The following is a 19352-nucleotide window of genomic DNA, read 5'->3' on the forward strand; positions in this document are numbered from 1 at the left end:
TATTATTCAAAAATGTTTTAAGCTGTCTTGGATCCATTGAACTTTTAATTAATGTTCCTGGCAAAGAATCAGCTGATTTTATCCAGTAGCAAAGTGCGTAGCATATTACTTCATTCTACACTCATCCTTTGCTCAGATAAATAACAATACTGTAATTATACAGTAGGACCACAATAACAAATCCCTCATGGGGATGATAAAATCAAAGTTATGGAAGTTGACTCCTTATCGATGTTTGCAATAACATGTTATCAAGAGTAGTATGAAATCAAGATTATTTGAAAATGACTCTTGTTAAAAAGGGCCTTATTATTGAGGTTCCACTGTATCAATTATTGTTTGGATGCTGTTGGTACTGTAGACCCATTGTTATTCCATACAATTACATAACTTATGAAAAGGATTGAGAATAATGAGATATTGTTGTGCAATACCTAAAAATATATCATTGCATTTTTCAACAAATTTTATATCATCTTACAAACCCCGAGATGCAGTTGAGTATTTTTAATAGTGACCAAAACAACTGAGGGATAAGTACTATTTTTTTCTTCTTTTTTTCAGAAACTTCACAATATTTTATATTTTTCTACATTTATCAATAAGAGGACACGTTTTTTGACTAAATTATCTCTATATCCATTATTTTTCTTATCTCAGAGAACCATGCTTGCCCCTTCAAAGAATTGTCTATCAACCCTGAAAAGGTGAATCTCAAATCGGCACCTTGCGTAGGAAAACTAAATGTTTTCATTAAACGACAAAATCGCAGAACGTGTGTGATATTTGACCACTCGACTCTCTGTGAGGTGATTATAACAATAAACAGAGCTGGATTTAGTTCAGATCGTCACCCGAAGCGTTGCCAAGGTTTCATTACTGACCCTCACAAAAGCCAACATTCTTATCTGACGACAGCTGATATTTTCCGTCTCTGTCGTTCTTTTTGGCCATACCTTAAGGCTTATTTCGGTTTGAATGAAAAATTATCGTTTAAAATTAAACAAGTGTTTCAAGAGTAAGAGCTTGTTTTATTTCTGTTTTTTTTTATGAGTTGTTACTGTATTTTTTGTGGTTGAATTATTAGTTCTGGTGTACAGTAGTTTGAAAGTACTTTTGTAAGACAGTTTGACATGTATAAGGTTTGATTGTGTCTGGTGAGGCAAACCTAGTCGTTTGCTGAAGTACTTTCTTTGACTTTATGACCTGGGTTCGAATCCTACTTAATCAATAGCTTTTACTTTTACCCATTTTATAATGTCACAACTTTTTGGTTAGGGATTCACATTCAGCATTATGTCCCTCTGATGCTATGTCGTGAAAGTAAAACCGTCTCTTTACTCTAAAAATCTATGAGATTGCTTGCTTTATCTTGTAAAACGTTTTTCTTTCTCAAATTTCAAGATTTTCTAAACCACAATTCTTAACTGAAGAGTTGATAAAAAATAAATTAGGCTACTCAATGCTTTGTTAAGCATCTCATACAACTGAAATGTATAGCAAATATTTCTGAGATAAACTTTGTAATGTTTTTTTTATACATTGAAAATACTAGAAATATTTTACATTACACATCAGTAATAAATACTGTAAAGTTTTTCTCTATAAGTTAATTATTTAAAAATATTTACATATTAACAGCTATATAGAGACTAAACAAGGTGTTATAGAGTGAAGTGTGAGTGAAGCGTAGGGTCATATTGGTGTCATAACCGGAGTTTGACACATGAATTAGACATTGACGGTGGCAGTGGCGGGGCTGCATGGATGATCAACCAATCTCTCTCCCTCGGTCCCCCCGCCCCCCCCCCCCTCCGTCCTACTTTCAGTCATGTTTTATGTACTTGCCAGAATTGACGTTGATGTTACCTTATTCACACTATAAGTTTACGGTAAACAATTTTGGTAGATTATTTGGTCACTATAAAGAGCTATTGCCTGCTAATCGATATTACCGAACCGATCCATAATTGACATTTCAATCTGTGTAAGTCTTATGGTTAACACTTTTGCAAGATTATTTCCTACTATAAGGTTTTATTGCTTGCTATTCGATACCAGCCAAAATTGGCATTCATGTTTCCTTACTTAATCTATACGTTTTACGGTTAACACTTCTGTGACATTATTTGGTCTCTATCAAGTTTTATTGCTTGCTAATCGATAGCACCGATACACTTCCTGGCGATTTAAGGTGTAATCTGTTATCAATGAAGTGGGCCAAGGACCTTTTGTGGTCTGCTTTGATTATAACTGTGGTAGTTCCATTCGGTTCTTAATAGTGTGATTGTGCTAGCATATGTTGATAACATCACGGTTTTTTGTGTTTTGATGGGTAAATATACAAATTGTTCTGATTTAGCTTTTCTGCTGAGAAAGTAGTTCTTGTAACATATGTATTTACGAGGATTTTAGCTCACGTCAAATTATTGTGGGTTATGGGAAATCCTACTTTAATTATGTTAATTTAGAAAATTGCTACATTTTCATCAAATTACTTTCCGGTGAATTTTTACATCTCCTTAGTTCAAACTTTAATAACCAACTTTGTATGCCAAATAATTATCTTATTTATTCTAAGTGTATTCTTTTATTTATAAAATGTATTTTAAGTTAGTTGTAAACCATACGTAATTTAAGAAAACCATTCCTACACTTCAATAGATGCAAACTTATAAATCTTACATAAAGCCCCCAAAGTGACAAGTAAATACAATAGAACATTTTTATATACAGTATATATAACTCTACCAAATCCAACCCATCCCTCATATTAAATGACCGAAGAAACTTCGCCTTTAACATCATATTTGATTCATTAATTAAAATAAGAAATAAATAATACAATAAAATATTATCAAACACCTGTCTGCAAAAATAACTCTATGGAGTGATAAGACCATGCTGCTACAAGTAAAAGTCATAACATCCCAACTTCGGAGGTTAGAATTGATCAAGAAAATCATAGCCATGTATCTAAGTTGTTTTCATTTATGTCCTTGTAAATATTTATATGTGATCATTGTTTGCAAAAATTATACTAGATCAACAATATTTCAAGTAAGAGATGGAAAAGTGTAAAGTTTAGCTAGCCTATGAGACAAAAGGACTGACGATAACGTTTCGACATTGAAATCTAGGTCTCCACTCTAAAATAAATTGTATCGTAAGGTAACCTTAGATTTAACCATGTTCTTATTTTCAAAACTGTCTTCAACATTAACATGAAATGAAATAGCCAGTTTACCCACAGTCAAAGGTTGTATTTTGCTCTTTAAATTATAAGTGAGTTAACCGTTTGGATGTTTCAGTCGCCGGCAGGTGAGATGGGTAACAAGCAAGGAGGCTCGGTAGGAGTCGGGCTGGAGGAGGAGAGTGGAAGGGACCAGAATGGGGAGGAGGGAGAGGAAGAAGTAGAGTTGCCGCCACCGATGAAACCCATCAACGAACCCATCCTGGTACCCTCGGACGAGTCCCAAGGCCAGCGAGTAAGTATCAACAACAATCCTTGATATTTACCATTAGTAGTACGGGTTGGCGAAAAACTACTTAGATGACATGAGGTTATATCATATTTAAACAATTCATGAATCGTAAATAGCTCTAACATTAAAGGCGAAAGGCTGCCCCCACTAATTGCCGCTAATGCTCTCGTATAGCTTCGCAGTGTGGTTATAGATTTTTTTTCTCTCCGGTTTCACATATTATCAAACGAAGCCTATTCCACAGATTTTTTCCTTACCTTTGTAGTATTGTCACATGAAACTCAACTTATTGCCAAATGTATATGTTGCTGAAAATTCCATCGGAAGGTGCATTTGATGCTGGATGAAAAACATTCATACACTTGGAGCCAACATATGAAGATAACACTGCCAATCATAATGATCCTATATTTTCATTAAAATTTGTAATTGTACTAATCCTGTTTTTTCAATTCTCATAATCCAAACTGTACTAAACCAACCTAACCTAAACACCGCAGGAGCCTAAAAGAATGGCGGGTGTTATGCTACTTGAAAAGACCTATAACGGATTATCAATATTTTTATCGATTGAAATATTTCAATCGATAATATTTCATTTAATATTATATCGTTGGTTCTCTGCGGATTTGTACCCCATGTAAACACAAGTTTACCCACCCTGAAGCGTTCTAACGTTTGCTGCTCGGAAGCTCAGAATTAACATTTGTATTCTGATTACAAAATTTTCCCTGCGGTACCAACACTTTGCTAATTACAGTACTCTACAGCCTCAATGAAGAAAGACAAAGCTTGGCAATAAATTGAATCTGTGATTTTAAACTTTTATGAAACTGGGATGAGTCAGGAACAACGATTTGTTTCAGTCTTCAAACCTGTCATTGGAAGGTGCAACTTCGGCAGATCTGGCTGAGATTGAACAAATCGTCAAAGAGAGAATGGTGAACTTAAAAGAAATCTGGCATGTTGTGTGTTTAATGGAATGGACTAATTTTTGTTCTTATTTAGTTTATTTTCACCCAAAGCATTGCCTCCTCAACGGAATGGACCTGTAGTGTAAAACATTAAATCATGCACTTTGGTTGTAATTTAATTTTCTTTATATTCTTTTATATTTCTTTAGTTCGATATTTGTTCACACTTTTAGATTGTAGACTAAAGTATTTGTAGTTCTGTTTTACTTTAATATTTCCTTGTTATTTTTTAGAGTGATTTGTGCCTGTAACACAGTGTGTGTATTATTTTAATAGATATTTCTGAGTAGTTATTGCAAGTTGAACCTTATGCAACCCTTTTTATTTATTATTTATTTATTAACTTGGTACAGGACATATACAATGAATTTTCCAATTTTGTTTGATGTAGGATGTATACCTTGTTAAATTTTCTAACTCGTTACTTAATGTGGAAGAGTTATGAATGTAAAAATGGATTTGGTAATTTTTTTAGATTTCGAACTGTTAACAAACGATTTCTGCAACTCAAAAAATTAGTTTGGGAACACCTTTCATCCAATACCAAACGGTATTTAAATAATTATCCTACTTTTACTAAACAAAAACAATACAATTCATGTATAAAAGTAATTGACGTACAACTATTCATGTTTCTAACAATTTATGAACTCTCTGTTAAAGTTCATCCGCTGTATTGTTTTAATCATTTTCTATCACAAAAAAGAAAGAAACAATATTTTTCTCATCAGAATCTGGGATCCAACAATCTTTTCCGATGATTTTTCAGCTAGAATTGTTAAAAAATGTGACTAAAACTGAATATTTTCCTAGGAGCAACATAGCGAGAAGCAGTCAAAGTTGTCAGTTTCCGATGGAGGGGAGGGGGAAGAAGAGTCGGCGCTACAGAAGCGAGAGTATGTGATACGCGAGCTGGTGGAGACGGAGCGAGACTACGTACGTGACCTGCGCATGGTGGTGGATGGCTACATAGCGCTCATGCGCGACCCTGACTGTGATATACCCTTGCCTGAGGACCTTAGAGGAGGCAAGGACAAGATGGTGTTCGGAAACCTAGAGGCTATCTACGAGTGGCATAGAGAGTGAGTTGTTTATTAAACAAAAGTGTTGTGGTAGATCAAATTGTGAAATTGAATATCTCCTCCGAACAACGTTGCAAACGACAATTTTTGTGAAATTGACATTTTTATAGATCAACAATGCAAATGACATTCTCTACTGCATGGGATATTTCATTTTTTAAATACATAAGGTTGGCAGCACAAGCGACTGAATTTCCGAGTAACTGGCTGTTTTGGCATTGGTGCTGCCATTTTGTGTTTTCTGAAAATATTCACATGCAATGTTGTTCGGCATGAATACTCAATTAGTGAATGAACACATTTATCTTTTGAGAATGTAGATTAATAATTGGCTTTTACTGTGGGTTCTCCAGTACAGATAAAGTATAATCCTTGTCTGAGAGACTTGTTCTTAACTGTGTTTTATCTCATGATGGGTTAGCCTCTGGATCAAGATAATGCAAATATAAAAGGTTTAATTTACCTGTTGCGTCAATTGATCCTTAAGTTATGAAATAACTACGGCCATTTCGTACTGCTAAACGAGTACATCTTCAGGTTGTCTATGAACGTTAAAATACGGCCTTCTCATCCATGGATGGAGTATTTTAACGTTCATAGACAACCTGAAGATGTACTCGTTTAGCAGTACGAAACAGCCGTAGTTATTTCATAACTTAAGCATCAATTTACGCAACAGGTAAATTAAACCTTTTATATTTGTGTTTTATCACTTAAGAACAAATAATAATTGGAATGATTTATTGCTTTCAGAAGTTCCCCAACGTGAGAAAATCACATTTTGGCCACATTTTGTCTTAAATTAACTGCTTTTCATTAACCACTACAAAATGTGTATCCTTTATCGCAAATCTAACTCCACCATTTTCTCTGGAATCTTTCATGTTTCTGACTCTTCTGAATGTTTCAGTTCCTTCCTGAAAGGGCTGGAGCGTTGTATTCAGTATCCTGAAGAGCTCGGGCCTCTGTTCAAGAGGTATGAGAGGAAACTTCTGATGTACGTCGTCTACTGTCAGAACAAACCTGTGTCCGAGTACATCGTCTCAGAGTACATCGACACCTACTTTGAGGTTAGCTGCATTGCCTCGCTTCATCATTTATTGGTTTCCTTAGATTTAAAGTTAATTTTTATAGTAGACCTAATTACGCCAGCAATATGGATTTCAGCAGCAACAATTGTGCTGATTTTTATCTTAACCCAGGTTGCGCCTAGAGTTTGCGGCATTATCACTCAGATAAACTCCATTGGTGAGTGGCAGAATTTGAACCCGGTACCTCTAGGACTGAAGTCCCGCGCTCAACCAGTAGACCAGCTAGGGGGGCCCTTAAAAACCGTAGTCAGGGGTGAATTTTCAAAAGTCTCCATAGGCCCTCTCGTATAGGTGCGCCAAGATGAGTGGCAAAAAAACTTATTATGTTTTTTTTAACTTAAATATTTTCTCACATTAAAAGTAAAAAAAAGAGACTGTGAGTCAACTTTGTTATCAATGAATTTCCTTAGTTATTTTAGCAATGCGTTTTTTTGGAATTTTATTTGATTCAATTCACAGTTTGGTTATTACAAAACAAATTTCTATAGACTAACAAACTTTTATTGGTTTTTAGTTATTAAATCAACTTTGTAATTTTTGATGATTCTCTAGGGGAAAATTTAGATCTTTAAAATTAGTTTTACACTATTTTAATTTGTTGTATGGATAGTTTATTATTCATAGATTTTAGCTGCATTTTGTTGTATATTATTCATTGTATAATGAGTATTAATTGGTTCAGACTTATTTTAATTTCTTGTTGTTCCTTTAATTTTCCAATACTCAAATTTATAAACAACAATTTACTCACTATTTTAATTTACTTTACTGATATTACTTTGGTGAAAAATAGATTCGGGAAAAAACCACCGGTTCCTAAGAGTACATAAAATCTAACTGACCATCATCAACAGCACAGTGTGGAAAGACGAAAGACGTCTAAACATGTTATATCTTGCAGGAGCTGAGACAAAAGCTGGGTCACAAACTACAGCTGTGCGACCTGCTGATCAAACCCGTCCAGAGGATAATGAAGTACCAGCTGTTACTGAGGGATTTGTACAAATACACTGAGAGAGCTCACCTCACTACGGAGATGGAAACTTTACGACAGGCGACCCACGTCATGCAGGTCGTGCCCAAGGCAGCCAACGACATGATGGACGTCGGTCGGCTGCAAGGCTTCGACGTAAGTCCTAGTGTGTCTTGGTCCATACTTGATTGTTTATGGTGAATTAGAAAATTCACAACCTTTTAAAATTTTAATATTTGCATATAAAGGACAGCCAAGTTGTTGATAAAAAGATTTTTGAAACACAGATTCATTTGAATTTCAGTGAGTGGATTTACTCCTTGAATAAGTCTCTCAGGAATGTTTATATTAGGACAAAACAACAGTGTTATTCTTTGTGATCCTCGTATCTATTAGTTCTTGGACTCTAATTTTCTCTTTGAAACTAAACTTTGTCCTTTTTCATCAAACTCCTCATCAAAGATTAGATTTTTTTCAAAGAAACAAAATTTCTCAAATTTTTAATTAAATAGTTCAGCTAGCGTAGGCCTACTTAAAGTACATTTTTAATTTTAACTGACATAAATGTCTTAAATGTCTTTAAATAATGTCTTTCTCTTTAAATTACCTAATGAAGAATTCCTATATTATGTAAAAATATCAGTGTCAAATGTTCTGATATTTTATTGTGTATCAATTAGCCTCTAACTAATTTTTTTCAGTTAAGCTGGCTGAACTCTTATCTCCTTCTATTACATATTTATTTCCAGAATAAATGTTTATCCTGTTACCTAACTATGTTTGTTTCTCCAGGGAAAGATCACGGCCCAGGGCAAGTTGCTGCTGCACGGGCCACTGGTTTGTTGTGAAGGGACGTCAGCCGCCAGTTTCAAGGGCAAGGACCTTGTAGTGTTCCTGTTTGAACAGAACATCATATTCAGCGAGGCTGTCGGCAAGAAAACTCAGTTCACCAACCCTGTATATATCTACAAAAACCACATTCAGGTAATATTGATAGCTTTCAATAGTTTGGTTGGACTTAGCTGCCCTCGTTGAGATTTTGGTGATCCTGGCTAATCAGCTGATTATCAAAAAAGCTACACAGATAATCTACTCCATTATACAATTGACCTGTATTCATATTTAGCTTTGAAATGTATGGATATTGTAAAGATTTAAGGGACACATGAAAGTTTTATATTACGAGGGCTGTCCTCAAATTAAGGTTGTCATCGAGCTTCCGTCGTAACCAAGCAAGCTAGTCCGAATCTGAGATGAAGGCCGTATTCCTTACTGCATCCACTACTCTCTAAGCTGATTCCCTCTTCTATGGGACGATTAGTCTGATCTTAGTTCGTAAAAAAGGCCATAAAAGAAAATGATGCTCTGCCAAGTATGAATTCTGTACCGTGGTTAGATTTCTGTACAAAAGAGGTCAATCCCCTGACTCCTGTTGCCAGTTGACAGATGTGTGTGCAGAAAAGTGTTTGATGCTGAAAATGTGCAATATTGACTTGTAAAGTATGCAGCAGCCTGTACATATTTGCACAACAGGGCTGGCTGGGTGATAATCAGTTTCCATCGTAGCAGTGGTTGAATTCAACAGAAACTAATTAGATAAACATGGCTTTAGAATTTGTTCAGGAGAAAGTAAGGATACACAATGAACTCGCCTGTAGAATCCCAAAGGTTAAAAAGAACACAAAAGGAACACAATTTATCTGATATTTCGCTTATATGGGCTTCTTCAGAGGTAGAATGGCAGTTACAGTTCTACCACTGTTTCAAATGTCTGTCAGGCTTGCCAACACTTAACTTCAGTACCCTAAATCACAATATTTAGATACACAGAAATTTAATCGCAGAACTCGAATTGTACTCAGTGGGAACATCAACTTTTTATCAAGCCCTTTTTCACACTACAACCAAACTATTCATCCAAATACCCCCGCCGCAGCAAACCTGACGCCTAAGCGAATTTCCATTTGGCCGAATTGATTTTCAATTGATCTATTTAAATAACATTAGGTTTAACGAGTACCTAGGTTTGCTGCTACAAGGAAACTAATAAAGAGTGTGTTTTAAGTAAAATAATTATTGCTTAGTATAAAATGAATATATTTGCCAAGTTTGATCAAAAGATATCCATAAACAAGCAAACTACAACATTTTACAATATTCTCCATAAGAATAACATGGGAATTTTAAATTTACCATTTTTTTAGTTTTCTCCGTAACCAATAACCGTACAAAAACACTTTGATATACTGAATTGTTTGTTTTTTTAAGCTCTTTAAGAAGGTTTAGAGAAAAATTGGGAAATTTTGTGTTTTGAGGGTCAAAAGTGAGAAAAACCAATTTTTACCCCATAAAACCCCCCATAAAACCCTGTTCCCATGGTCCGATCATGCTGGATCGCGAACTCATTCAAGTTTATCCCGCCTTACACCTTCAAACCAAATTTCATCAAAATCGGATAAAAATTACTCAAGTTATCGTGTTCACGGACACATATATATATATATATATATATACATATATATAAATTTAAACGAGTGGTGTTTTTTGCCTCTGGGGACATCAAAATGAAAAAGTAAATCGGTCCCGGGCCTAAGTCTTACCATGAGACCTACGGTAATAGCTACTTCCCTATAGGGAAATTCGCTAAAAGGGTGAGAACAGGTTAGTATTTGTAGCGGTCCCATGAGTGTAGGCGAGTCGTCTCGCTGACGTCACCCCTACACTCATGAGTGACACACACACACACACAGACTCCGCTTGTTGTAGCGGTGACGCTACATATTGTATTGGATGAAGTAAGGAACACAACCTTGGTCTTAGGTTTAAACTAACATTCGGCGGAGACCTCTTAATTTATGGACAACCCTTGTAAATTTGATATTTAAGATGTCGACACGTATTAGTCAGCAATTGGGAGATGTGAGTGTTGAATAGGTAATATATTAGTTTTAATAATCATCTGGTTTTCTAACTGGAATCATTCAAACACATTTGTTTGTGTTGGTATCACATAGATCTAACAAATCATGCCATCAAATATAACATACTTGGTCTGATGATGCCTGGTTATAAAATATTAATGTCTTTTAATTTTTTCAGGTGAACAAAATGAGTTTGGACGAGAAGGTAGAGGGTCGGGAAGAAAGGGAGAGGGAAAAGGACTGCAGCGTGGAGCCGTTCTGTGTGCGAAGTACGGACCCGCGCAAGCCGTCGTTGGCGTACGTCTGTCAACCACCGACAGGCGAGTCGCGCGCCGAGTGGCTACACAACTTGCGCACGATACTGCAGACGCAACGTGACTTCCTCAAGGCCATACAGTCGCCAATCGCGTATCAGAAGGAGCTCGGTCGAGACCCTTTGTAAGTCCATAGCTGTAACTGGCATGGTTCATTAAGTGGTAACAAAATAACACAATAACAACGTGATATGATCTTTCTTTTTCATTTCATGGTAATCTGATCATTCATGGTTTTCAATTTTAGATTTTAAAAGTTTATTAATCATATTACATGAGACTAACAGAAAATTTTTAATAAATTCAATGTTAAAATTTAATTTTTTTACATTGATACTAGTAATTAAGTTTATTTCAAAGTATTAATTGAAATCAAATTACTCAAAGTCTAATCGTTATGTGAACAATTTGAAATCAAACTATTTACATGAATCCCACTGTCCAAGACAAAGAACCATGCCAAACACAATTCTAGTCATCCCTCAACATATTTAGATAGTAGCATTTTTAACTTAGTTTTAAATAATCACATAAATTATTGAAAGTGACCAAAATATTTTGATATAAGATGCACTAATGTTTGGAGGTTGTATGTTAGCTATAAGTATGTTGGATATAACTATTGTATTTACCGTTTAAAACATTTTGTACAGTAAGTTAGTGTATATTGTTTCATTTGTAATATCGGTTTTTTTGTACAGATTTTGTTTACATTTGTAGATCTTATTGGGAACTGTATAATAGGACTGTACCTTGTTTATATGTAAGAACGTTGAATGTATATTGATTGACGATTGACATGTATTGTGCATTATCTATTAGTTTTGTTTATGGCTTTAACAGTTTTAACGTATAGCCTATGTTATATTCAATATTGAAAAGGCTTGGAAAATATTTAACAAAACATTGTTAGTTTTTACGAACTGATGTCTAACTTAACTTTGTTTCAAACAGTACTTCTGCAGTATACTTATTTGTCAGATATGGTTAATTTACACATTTAAAACACAATGCGAGTGAACTATATTTAGATAATAAAATGCATTTACCAAGCTTTCATATTTCCCTGAGTGTTTAAATTTTTTGTTACCAAAATTAATTGCAATATCAACTTGAAAACTGCCATTTTTCAGAGAATAGTTTATGGCCATTTAATTTTATCACAATAGTTCTATGTTATATTATGTTCCCACGATTTTAAAGACTGGTATCAACTGTGGAAATTTACTTTACAAATAAAATTGAGTAACCATGATTAAATAGTTTTTGTAATTTTTTATTTTATTTTTTATCCAACTACGCTGATCAGTATTAATAATTATCTCACAATTTAAAACCTTTATGCATCCTTTAGTTTGTAATTAATTAATTAATTAATTCTATGTTTATCTTGAAATAATCATTTCAACTGAGATCAGAGTACAGTATTATAATTACATGATCAAGATATATTCGGAACAAGAAGTTTGTGAAAGTATAAGAAAATATTTTTGTCCTCGGTGATTTTTTTTCGAAGGAGCTTTATAAACATTAAAATTTGTGTGATATTCCATTGTACCAATAAACGGGTAAACTTTTTCAATAAGTCTGTATATAATATCACTATGTAGGTAGATAAAGCATCAGTGCGAGCATAAAATATAAAAATATTTAACCCAATATGATTAACAATTGTTTTAAAATACCCCATTTTATAAAATTTAGTATTGATTTATTGAAACTCATTTCAGTGGATGGGTGGATTTGTTATAAATGCTGCTGATAATATTAGCATAAACCTATTTAAAAAAAAATTGGAATTAACAATTAACTACTCCATTTAGTGCATCGGTTTTTAAACTGAACAAAAAATTAATTCTTATCTAAAGCTTGGAGCAACAATGAGTATTTGGCTGACTTAACTCACAATCACATTTTAACAAAATTAAAAAACTAACAAAATAATTTTAAAAATGCTTCAAACCATTTTGTATCCACTTGTTCACTGACTGGTGTAAAATTTAAAGCATATGTTAATTACCCCCGCTGTATTGTAGTCCTAGTAGAGATCCGCTTACGTTGCAGGCAATCACGGGTTGTGTTTGTTTGCCAAGTGATATACTGTAAATAGCTCTCTGTATGTTTGTATATAAATAAATATGCTAAGAGTTTTTCAATAAATGTTGTTTTACTCGTTCCTTGACGATCATTGATATAATACGGACTGGAGTGAACTAATTAATTGTCATTGATATTACTTGCTGGAATGTAGCGCTGGTAGATTTCCTTGATTGTTTAGTTTGCTAGTTTTATAGAATTAGTAATGTTCCTATTTATCAATAGCCATCTAATGCTCATGAAGTACATATTTTCCATACATTTTTGTCATTGAAAATCAATTTTTTCAACTATACAAAGTATACAGCTTAGTAGGTAGGTAGTGTTGATTTTGCGAATACTTCTCAATTGTCCACTCCAATCCGTATATTCTCAATGCTATGAATTTCCACAACAGTTTTGTTTAGGAGTATCGGTTAGTTTTCTTTTTACCGTAAATTATTAGGTGTATTTTTGTTTCACTTTTTGTTTTGTGTGTGTGCAGTTCTCTCAGCCCCCCGATGCGTCCCCCGAGCCCCCCCTCCCTGGACGAGTGTCCCGTCATTGTCAGCGAACCTCTCTCGTCCAAAACAAAACACCAAAGCAACTTTCTGGAGGGCTTTCGCAACACGCTGAGGCGTGCAAAGAGCGAAGCACCTGAAGTTGAAAGTAACTTTAGTCTGGCCAGGCGATGGTCCGATGCGCACTCGGTAAGAGCATCTCTCAGCATGCGCAGTCGAATCAGCCACCTAAACAGTGCTTAGAACAGTCGGATAGTTTGAAAAATAATTGTAGATTTTAAATATCCCTCCTTGTTTGTAGATATTTTCATAAAACGAGTCTAATGTTGAAAGCTTTTTTATACAAACTGGACCTTTTAAAACCCTTGTGCCTAGTATATCACCTGTAACTTGCTCAGTAGTAAAAATATTTGAAAGCTTTCACTAGAATTTCAAGCATTGATCCTATGATTACGTAATAAGAAATGTATTTTATCAGCTGAAACGCTAAAATCCAGGTTTTTTTTGGTAGATTGAAATAAAATTTGACTCGTAGTTGATGGTGGCTGATGTTGACTAGGTGACGGCTAACCTCCGTATTACTAACAACCAGTAACAGCATCGTAGACTCTTCTATATTCTGTAAACTGCAAGTCGCTACTTACATAATTGTATGCTGCATTTTCTTGTATATTCCAACGTATAGTTCTTACTGAGTAATTTTATTGTCCTTAACCATTGTACTTGGCAACATTGGGCATCTGACAAAATAAGTCATGAACAATTTTTGAAATGGAATCCTGCACGAACAAAATTATTACTGTGAGTTTGTTCTTTAACCCTTAAAGGTGTCTTGTTAGCGTGTTAAGCTACGTCATGAGTAACTTAACAAGACCTTAACTTCTAACTATTCTAAGAGTTTGTTAGTTCAGCACAACAAAAACAGTTAAAAAGTATGCGTTACTTGTGCTGCTATCTTGAAACTAGCTTCGAACTACTCGAGGGTGTTAGGTTGACATTGTCAGTACGGTAGACCGTTAGATCTCATCATAGGCTGAGCAGTCTAAGGCATTGTATTCCAGACCGAAGAGAGCACTGTTGATTGATGTTTCGAATCATGTGAGCTACCAGCAAGAAGCAAACCTACTATTGTTTGACGCCTCAGGTGGAATGTCACAGGAACGGTGGATTCTGTGTCAATCACACTCCTCGTAAGAGTTTTGCAACTCTATGCTAATCATTTGTGTTTCCACCGTAAACTTGTCTATAAGACAAAATATTTTTAGGTTAAAAAGGTAGGACAAATATTAAATTTGCTTGAATGAATCAATTAATAATGCACGGTGTTCAAAGAGTTAGACAAAATAGACAGTACAATTATACAAATGTTAAACTACCTTCCTCTAAATAATAGTATATTGCGTTACAAGTACCGTAAACAGCATTTTCCTGTGCACTTTTATGTGTATATGTGAGAGTTATTTTCACAAATGAGTCAAAGCTGAGGATGGGAATGGTTAGAGCAAGAGCCAGAAAATCATTTTGGTACAAGTTATGAATGACACATTTCATCAGGACACAAAATTACATACAGAATAACAGAGAGTAAAATTAAAACTAGTATATTTCCTAATTCAAATTATTTTAAAAACAAAAAGCAAACCTACATAACAATGTGAACGGTAGAAGTTCAAGGTCAAGTTTATTTTGTAGTAAACACACACACACACAAGCTGTATCTACAAAAAGAGAGCTAAGCTAGCTTCTTTTGCTGTTTACATTTTCTAGAGCAAGGGTAAATCAACCGATAATTTTTCTCTTGCTCTAAATGTCTAAATTAGTTCTTGGGAAACAATTTGCGTTATTCAACAGTTTTTACAGTAGATTATCCTCTGCATTCTCATCCTGTTGCAAAGCACAGATAGAGCAAACTAGTTATGATAAATATGTAACCTAACTAAAAATGTTTTATTTGTTTTTATAGTGAATTGCTCACGTTATTAAGAAAAAAATCATCTATTCTATATACCCTTGGCTTAAAGCGAGATCAGTTAAGAAAACATTTTATTTATTTAATAATCTGGTTTAGTTTTATATTGCTCGTTGTAATAGAGATGGGCAGATATAATCACAGAAAGTAAATAAAAGATACGTCTTATAACACTTAAAACATATACAGTGTGTAAATTAAGTATTGAAACAAATCTGTATTTTTAAAACCGAAATAGATAGAAATATTTTGTTTGTGGAAATAATTGTTAACACAGGTTCCACAACTTTTTACATCAAAAATATTTCTTAAACCCCCTAACAGGGTAGGGGTTGGGGGTGACTCATTTTTTCAAATAGCAACCCCTATTGAGTGACCCCTCATTTTGAAGGATTTGTCAAAAGAAACACAATGAAGCAAACCCGAGGGTGATATCTCACCCCTAGCCAAAATGGCAGGTATTCCAAAATTTTATTGACTGTATGTGAAAAGGCACCAATTTCACAAATAATGGAAAGAAATCTGTATTTTTAAACCGAAATAGATAGAAATATTCTGTTTGTAGAATTGATTGTTAACATAGGTTCTGCAATTTTTTACATCAACAGTATTATTTCAACCACTTTAACAGGGTAAGGGGTAGGGGTGACTTATTTTTTCCAATAACAACCCCTATTGAGTGACCCCCTCATTTTAAAGGGTTTGTTAAAAGAAAATCAATGACGCAAACCCGAGGTAGATATTTCACCCCTAGCATAGCGCTAATCCTAAATGGCGGGTATTCCAAATTTTATTTTTGTAAAAAGCACCCATTTTGGAATATCCGCCACTTTGGCTAGGGGTGAGACATTCACCTCGGATTTGCGTCATTGTGTTTCTTTTGACAAACCCTTCAAAATGAGGGGTCACTCAATAGGGGTTGCTTTTTGAGAAAAATAAGTCACTCCCTACCCCCTACCCTGTTAGGGGGTTTAAAAAATATGTTTGATGTAAAAAATTGCGGAACCTTTGTTAACAATTATTGCCACAAACAGAATATTTCTATCTATTTCGGTTTTAACAATACAGATTTGTTTCAATACTTAATTTACACACTGTATTTACGCTTATACTGTTACTCACAAGTCGGTAAATATACAAAAAAGATGGTTGGTGATCGATTTCGATTGGACACTCCAATTATCATCAGACCCAATAGGCGAATGACCCTAGAGGAAGGAAAGGAGTCACAAGACGAAATTAAGGTATATTAACCTCTTATTATATGTTAAGTGACTCGAGACTATAACAAATTAACTTATGAAAAACCCACAAAACATATCTCTGACAGAAAGAATAAAGCATTTCTCACATTGTCATGAAACTTTTACTTCTTGGCTCTTGAGCACTGTTTTGTGTCTCTAGGTGATTAAAAGGTTTCCCCTGGGATTTTTTTTCTTCTTGTAGCTTATAACAATATTATGTAAGAATACCGGTACCAATAAACCAACATATTCTTTTTTAACTAACATCAGGTTTTTCCAATAGGAGGGTCGCCTTTACTTAACTTTTCCCTATGCAAATTGTATAGGATTTTTGACGGTTCTTTAAATGAGTGTTGTCCATGTCATACACGCACATAGTAAACAAAAATTCATCTTTATATACTCTTAGTAAGGGAACGACTCAACCTAACCTATCTTCTCATCCTCCAGTATGCTGTGGTTGACGTGTTTTGACTTAGAGCCAACTCCTTCCCGACTGAACATAGCCTTATCTAACCTAACTTAACCTACTTTCACCTACATAGGGCAAATTTTACTTGTGGCGGCCCTCTTGGAAAGACCCCTAACATCTTTCTACATGCATGAATGTAAGCATATGGTAGTAACGCCTGTTGTTCGTACAGCCTAGTCAGTAATCAACGTGCATGCGGTTCCTCAACTCTGTGATAGACAATGGATGTGAATGATTAGTGCGACGGTGGAAGTGACTTAGTGCGCGTGGTCGATCGGCAGACTGTGCTAGTGCGAAGCGACGACGCCACACTGCAGCTGTGCGACCACGAGACTGGCCAGTGGCGGACGACAGAGACACTGCACAGCCCCGACGGACGAGTTGTGACTGGTCTGAGCGCTGGTCACACCTACAGCTTCAGACTGGGCGACAGATGTGCTTGTGTCACCATTCCACATGAGACTAGGTGGCAGCAGGAGCAGTTCGAACGGAGATACCAGCAGCTACACGTTATTGGTGAGTCAGTACCTAATTAGAAGACTACCATAAAATTCTGAGAGAAGTCAAAACTTATGTTTTGCAACTGGGCTTAGTTTCTTTGACCATTAGGTATTTGAATAAATAATACTGGCTAAAAACAGCAGATCTTAATAAAAAGCTGTCATATCATTTATTCAACAATCTTCGCCTTAACAAAAAATATAATAATAATACACATGGCTTATCGTAAAGGTTGGTTGTAAATTTATTTTCAGGGTGTTAATATGACCCTCAGATTAGATTGCAAGGACTCGGCCATACGGTCACCTTTTGAAAGTTTTTGTTTAACTCATAAAAACAAATACAATATAGTTTGATGAAGAGTAAAAAAATCAACACACTTAACTAATTGTCTCCAAAAATCTGGTTTTGAACATATTACTTTGAGCTTACACCTGAAAATTAGTTTTGGGACTATTTATATAGCTGCTCTAAACGCAAAAAATTAAAAGTCTGTTAATGACTAATAATTATTTATTTTGGTATGTTTTCCCTCGTAAGGTCGAGGCAGAACTGCGGTAGTACGGAAGGCACGGGACCGAGGCACGGACCAGCGAGTGGCACTCAAGCAAGTCGAGCGCCGTCGAGTGCCCCAGCTGGTCACCAGGGCAGAGTACAACCACCTGGTTGCGCTCAACCATCCAAGCCTCATACATGGGCTTGCGTTGTTTGAGAACGCACCTTCACTGGGCCTAGACACCATTGTCATGGAGTTGTAAGTAATCAAATCAAATTTACTGGGTCGTCCAAGGATGCTAGGTTCTAGCTTGAAACCATTTTACTCATTACTTCTGGCTATGTCTAGGAGGTTGCGGTATTGTCACATAACGCCATTGATGTTCTGCAGGAATTGATCCTTGATGAAACCCCGTACTAACTCTAGACCGTGTGATCCACAGTTGATCACCAATTATGTTCATTTCGTTCTAAACTGGCATGAGATCAATATTCAAAGCTCGTGTTTATCTGGACAGTGCATATGATTCTACTTTTTCCACTAATTGTATTGTGAAACAAGTTTTATACAAGTGTTAGATTGAACATTGTTGTTTTGCAGAGTGGAAGGTAAGGATGTACTGAGTCACATGTGTTCTGTGACCTCTGTTTCGGAAGGTCACATACGTGAGGTCACACACCAACTGCTCTCTGCCTTGGAGTACCTTCAGAGGCTTCAGATTGTCCATTGTGATATTAAGGTGAGATTTACGCTTCATTGTAAATTATATTGTAAATTATTAGCCTACAGTTTTACTGTTATTTTAATCTCTGGGAGTGCATTTAGTCCATGCAAAGTTCATAATATTCACAAATGGTACTTGAGGGAAGAATTCACTCCTCTTGTGAGCTCCTCAGTTTTTGTTACTTGTTATTGTTCACCTCAGATTTATAGTGATTCAATCCAACTAAAATTTAGGGTTATCATCACTATGTTTTTACAGCCTGAAAACCTGCTGGTGGAAAGTCATGGAAGTCAGTTCCAACTGAAAGTAGTTGACTTTGGCTCCGCTCGAACTCTCGGCCTGGCTCCACCACAAGTCCCCGATCTGGAGTTTGCTGCTCCGGAGCTTCTAATGGAGCCACCTAGCATCTCTCTCGCCACGGACGTGTGGAGCTGTGCCGTCTTGATTTACGTTTTGATCAGGTAAACTATGTTGCAACTAATGGAATTTTGTTGGGATAGGCTTAACTA

The 19352-nt window shown here is 35.4% G+C and overlaps 1 protein-coding gene across 5 annotated transcripts in view; it reads left to right on the forward strand.

Moving 5' to 3' along the window:
- The window catches only part of LOC128994659 (triple functional domain protein-like), a 284163-nt gene that overhangs the window by 261665 nt on the left and 3146 nt on the right, over nucleotides 1-19352 (forward strand). For 2 of the 5 annotated variants that reach the window (XM_054419352.1, XM_054419353.1), the window contains 12 exons: nucleotides 3312-3488; nucleotides 4352-4426; nucleotides 5273-5541; nucleotides 6452-6611; nucleotides 7534-7761; nucleotides 8398-8589; nucleotides 10705-10964; nucleotides 13422-13626; nucleotides 17362-17638; nucleotides 18164-18377; nucleotides 18720-18858; nucleotides 19102-19304. In XM_054419352.1, coding sequence (XP_054275327.1) covers nucleotides 3312-3488; nucleotides 4352-4426; nucleotides 5273-5541; nucleotides 6452-6611; nucleotides 7534-7761; nucleotides 8398-8589; nucleotides 10705-10964; nucleotides 13422-13626; nucleotides 17362-17638; nucleotides 18164-18377; nucleotides 18720-18858; nucleotides 19102-19304 — 2399 coding nt within the window. Of the gene's footprint in view, nucleotides 1-3311; nucleotides 3489-4351; nucleotides 4427-5272; nucleotides 5542-6451; nucleotides 6612-7533; nucleotides 7762-8397; nucleotides 8590-10704; nucleotides 13001-13421; nucleotides 13627-17294; nucleotides 17639-18163; nucleotides 18378-18719; nucleotides 18859-19101; nucleotides 19305-19352 lie in introns of those variants that run through there. The other 3 variants (XM_054419354.1, XM_054419355.1, XM_054419356.1) reach the window with 3 other exon arrangements.

Source organism: Macrosteles quadrilineatus, unplaced genomic scaffold, assembly GCF_028750875.1.
Source record: "Macrosteles quadrilineatus isolate MER2022 unplaced genomic scaffold, UCM_ALF_1.0 Scaffold_5__1_contigs__length_97177068, whole genome shotgun sequence".
Taxonomy (NCBI): Eukaryota; Metazoa; Arthropoda; class Insecta; order Hemiptera; family Cicadellidae; genus Macrosteles; species Macrosteles quadrilineatus.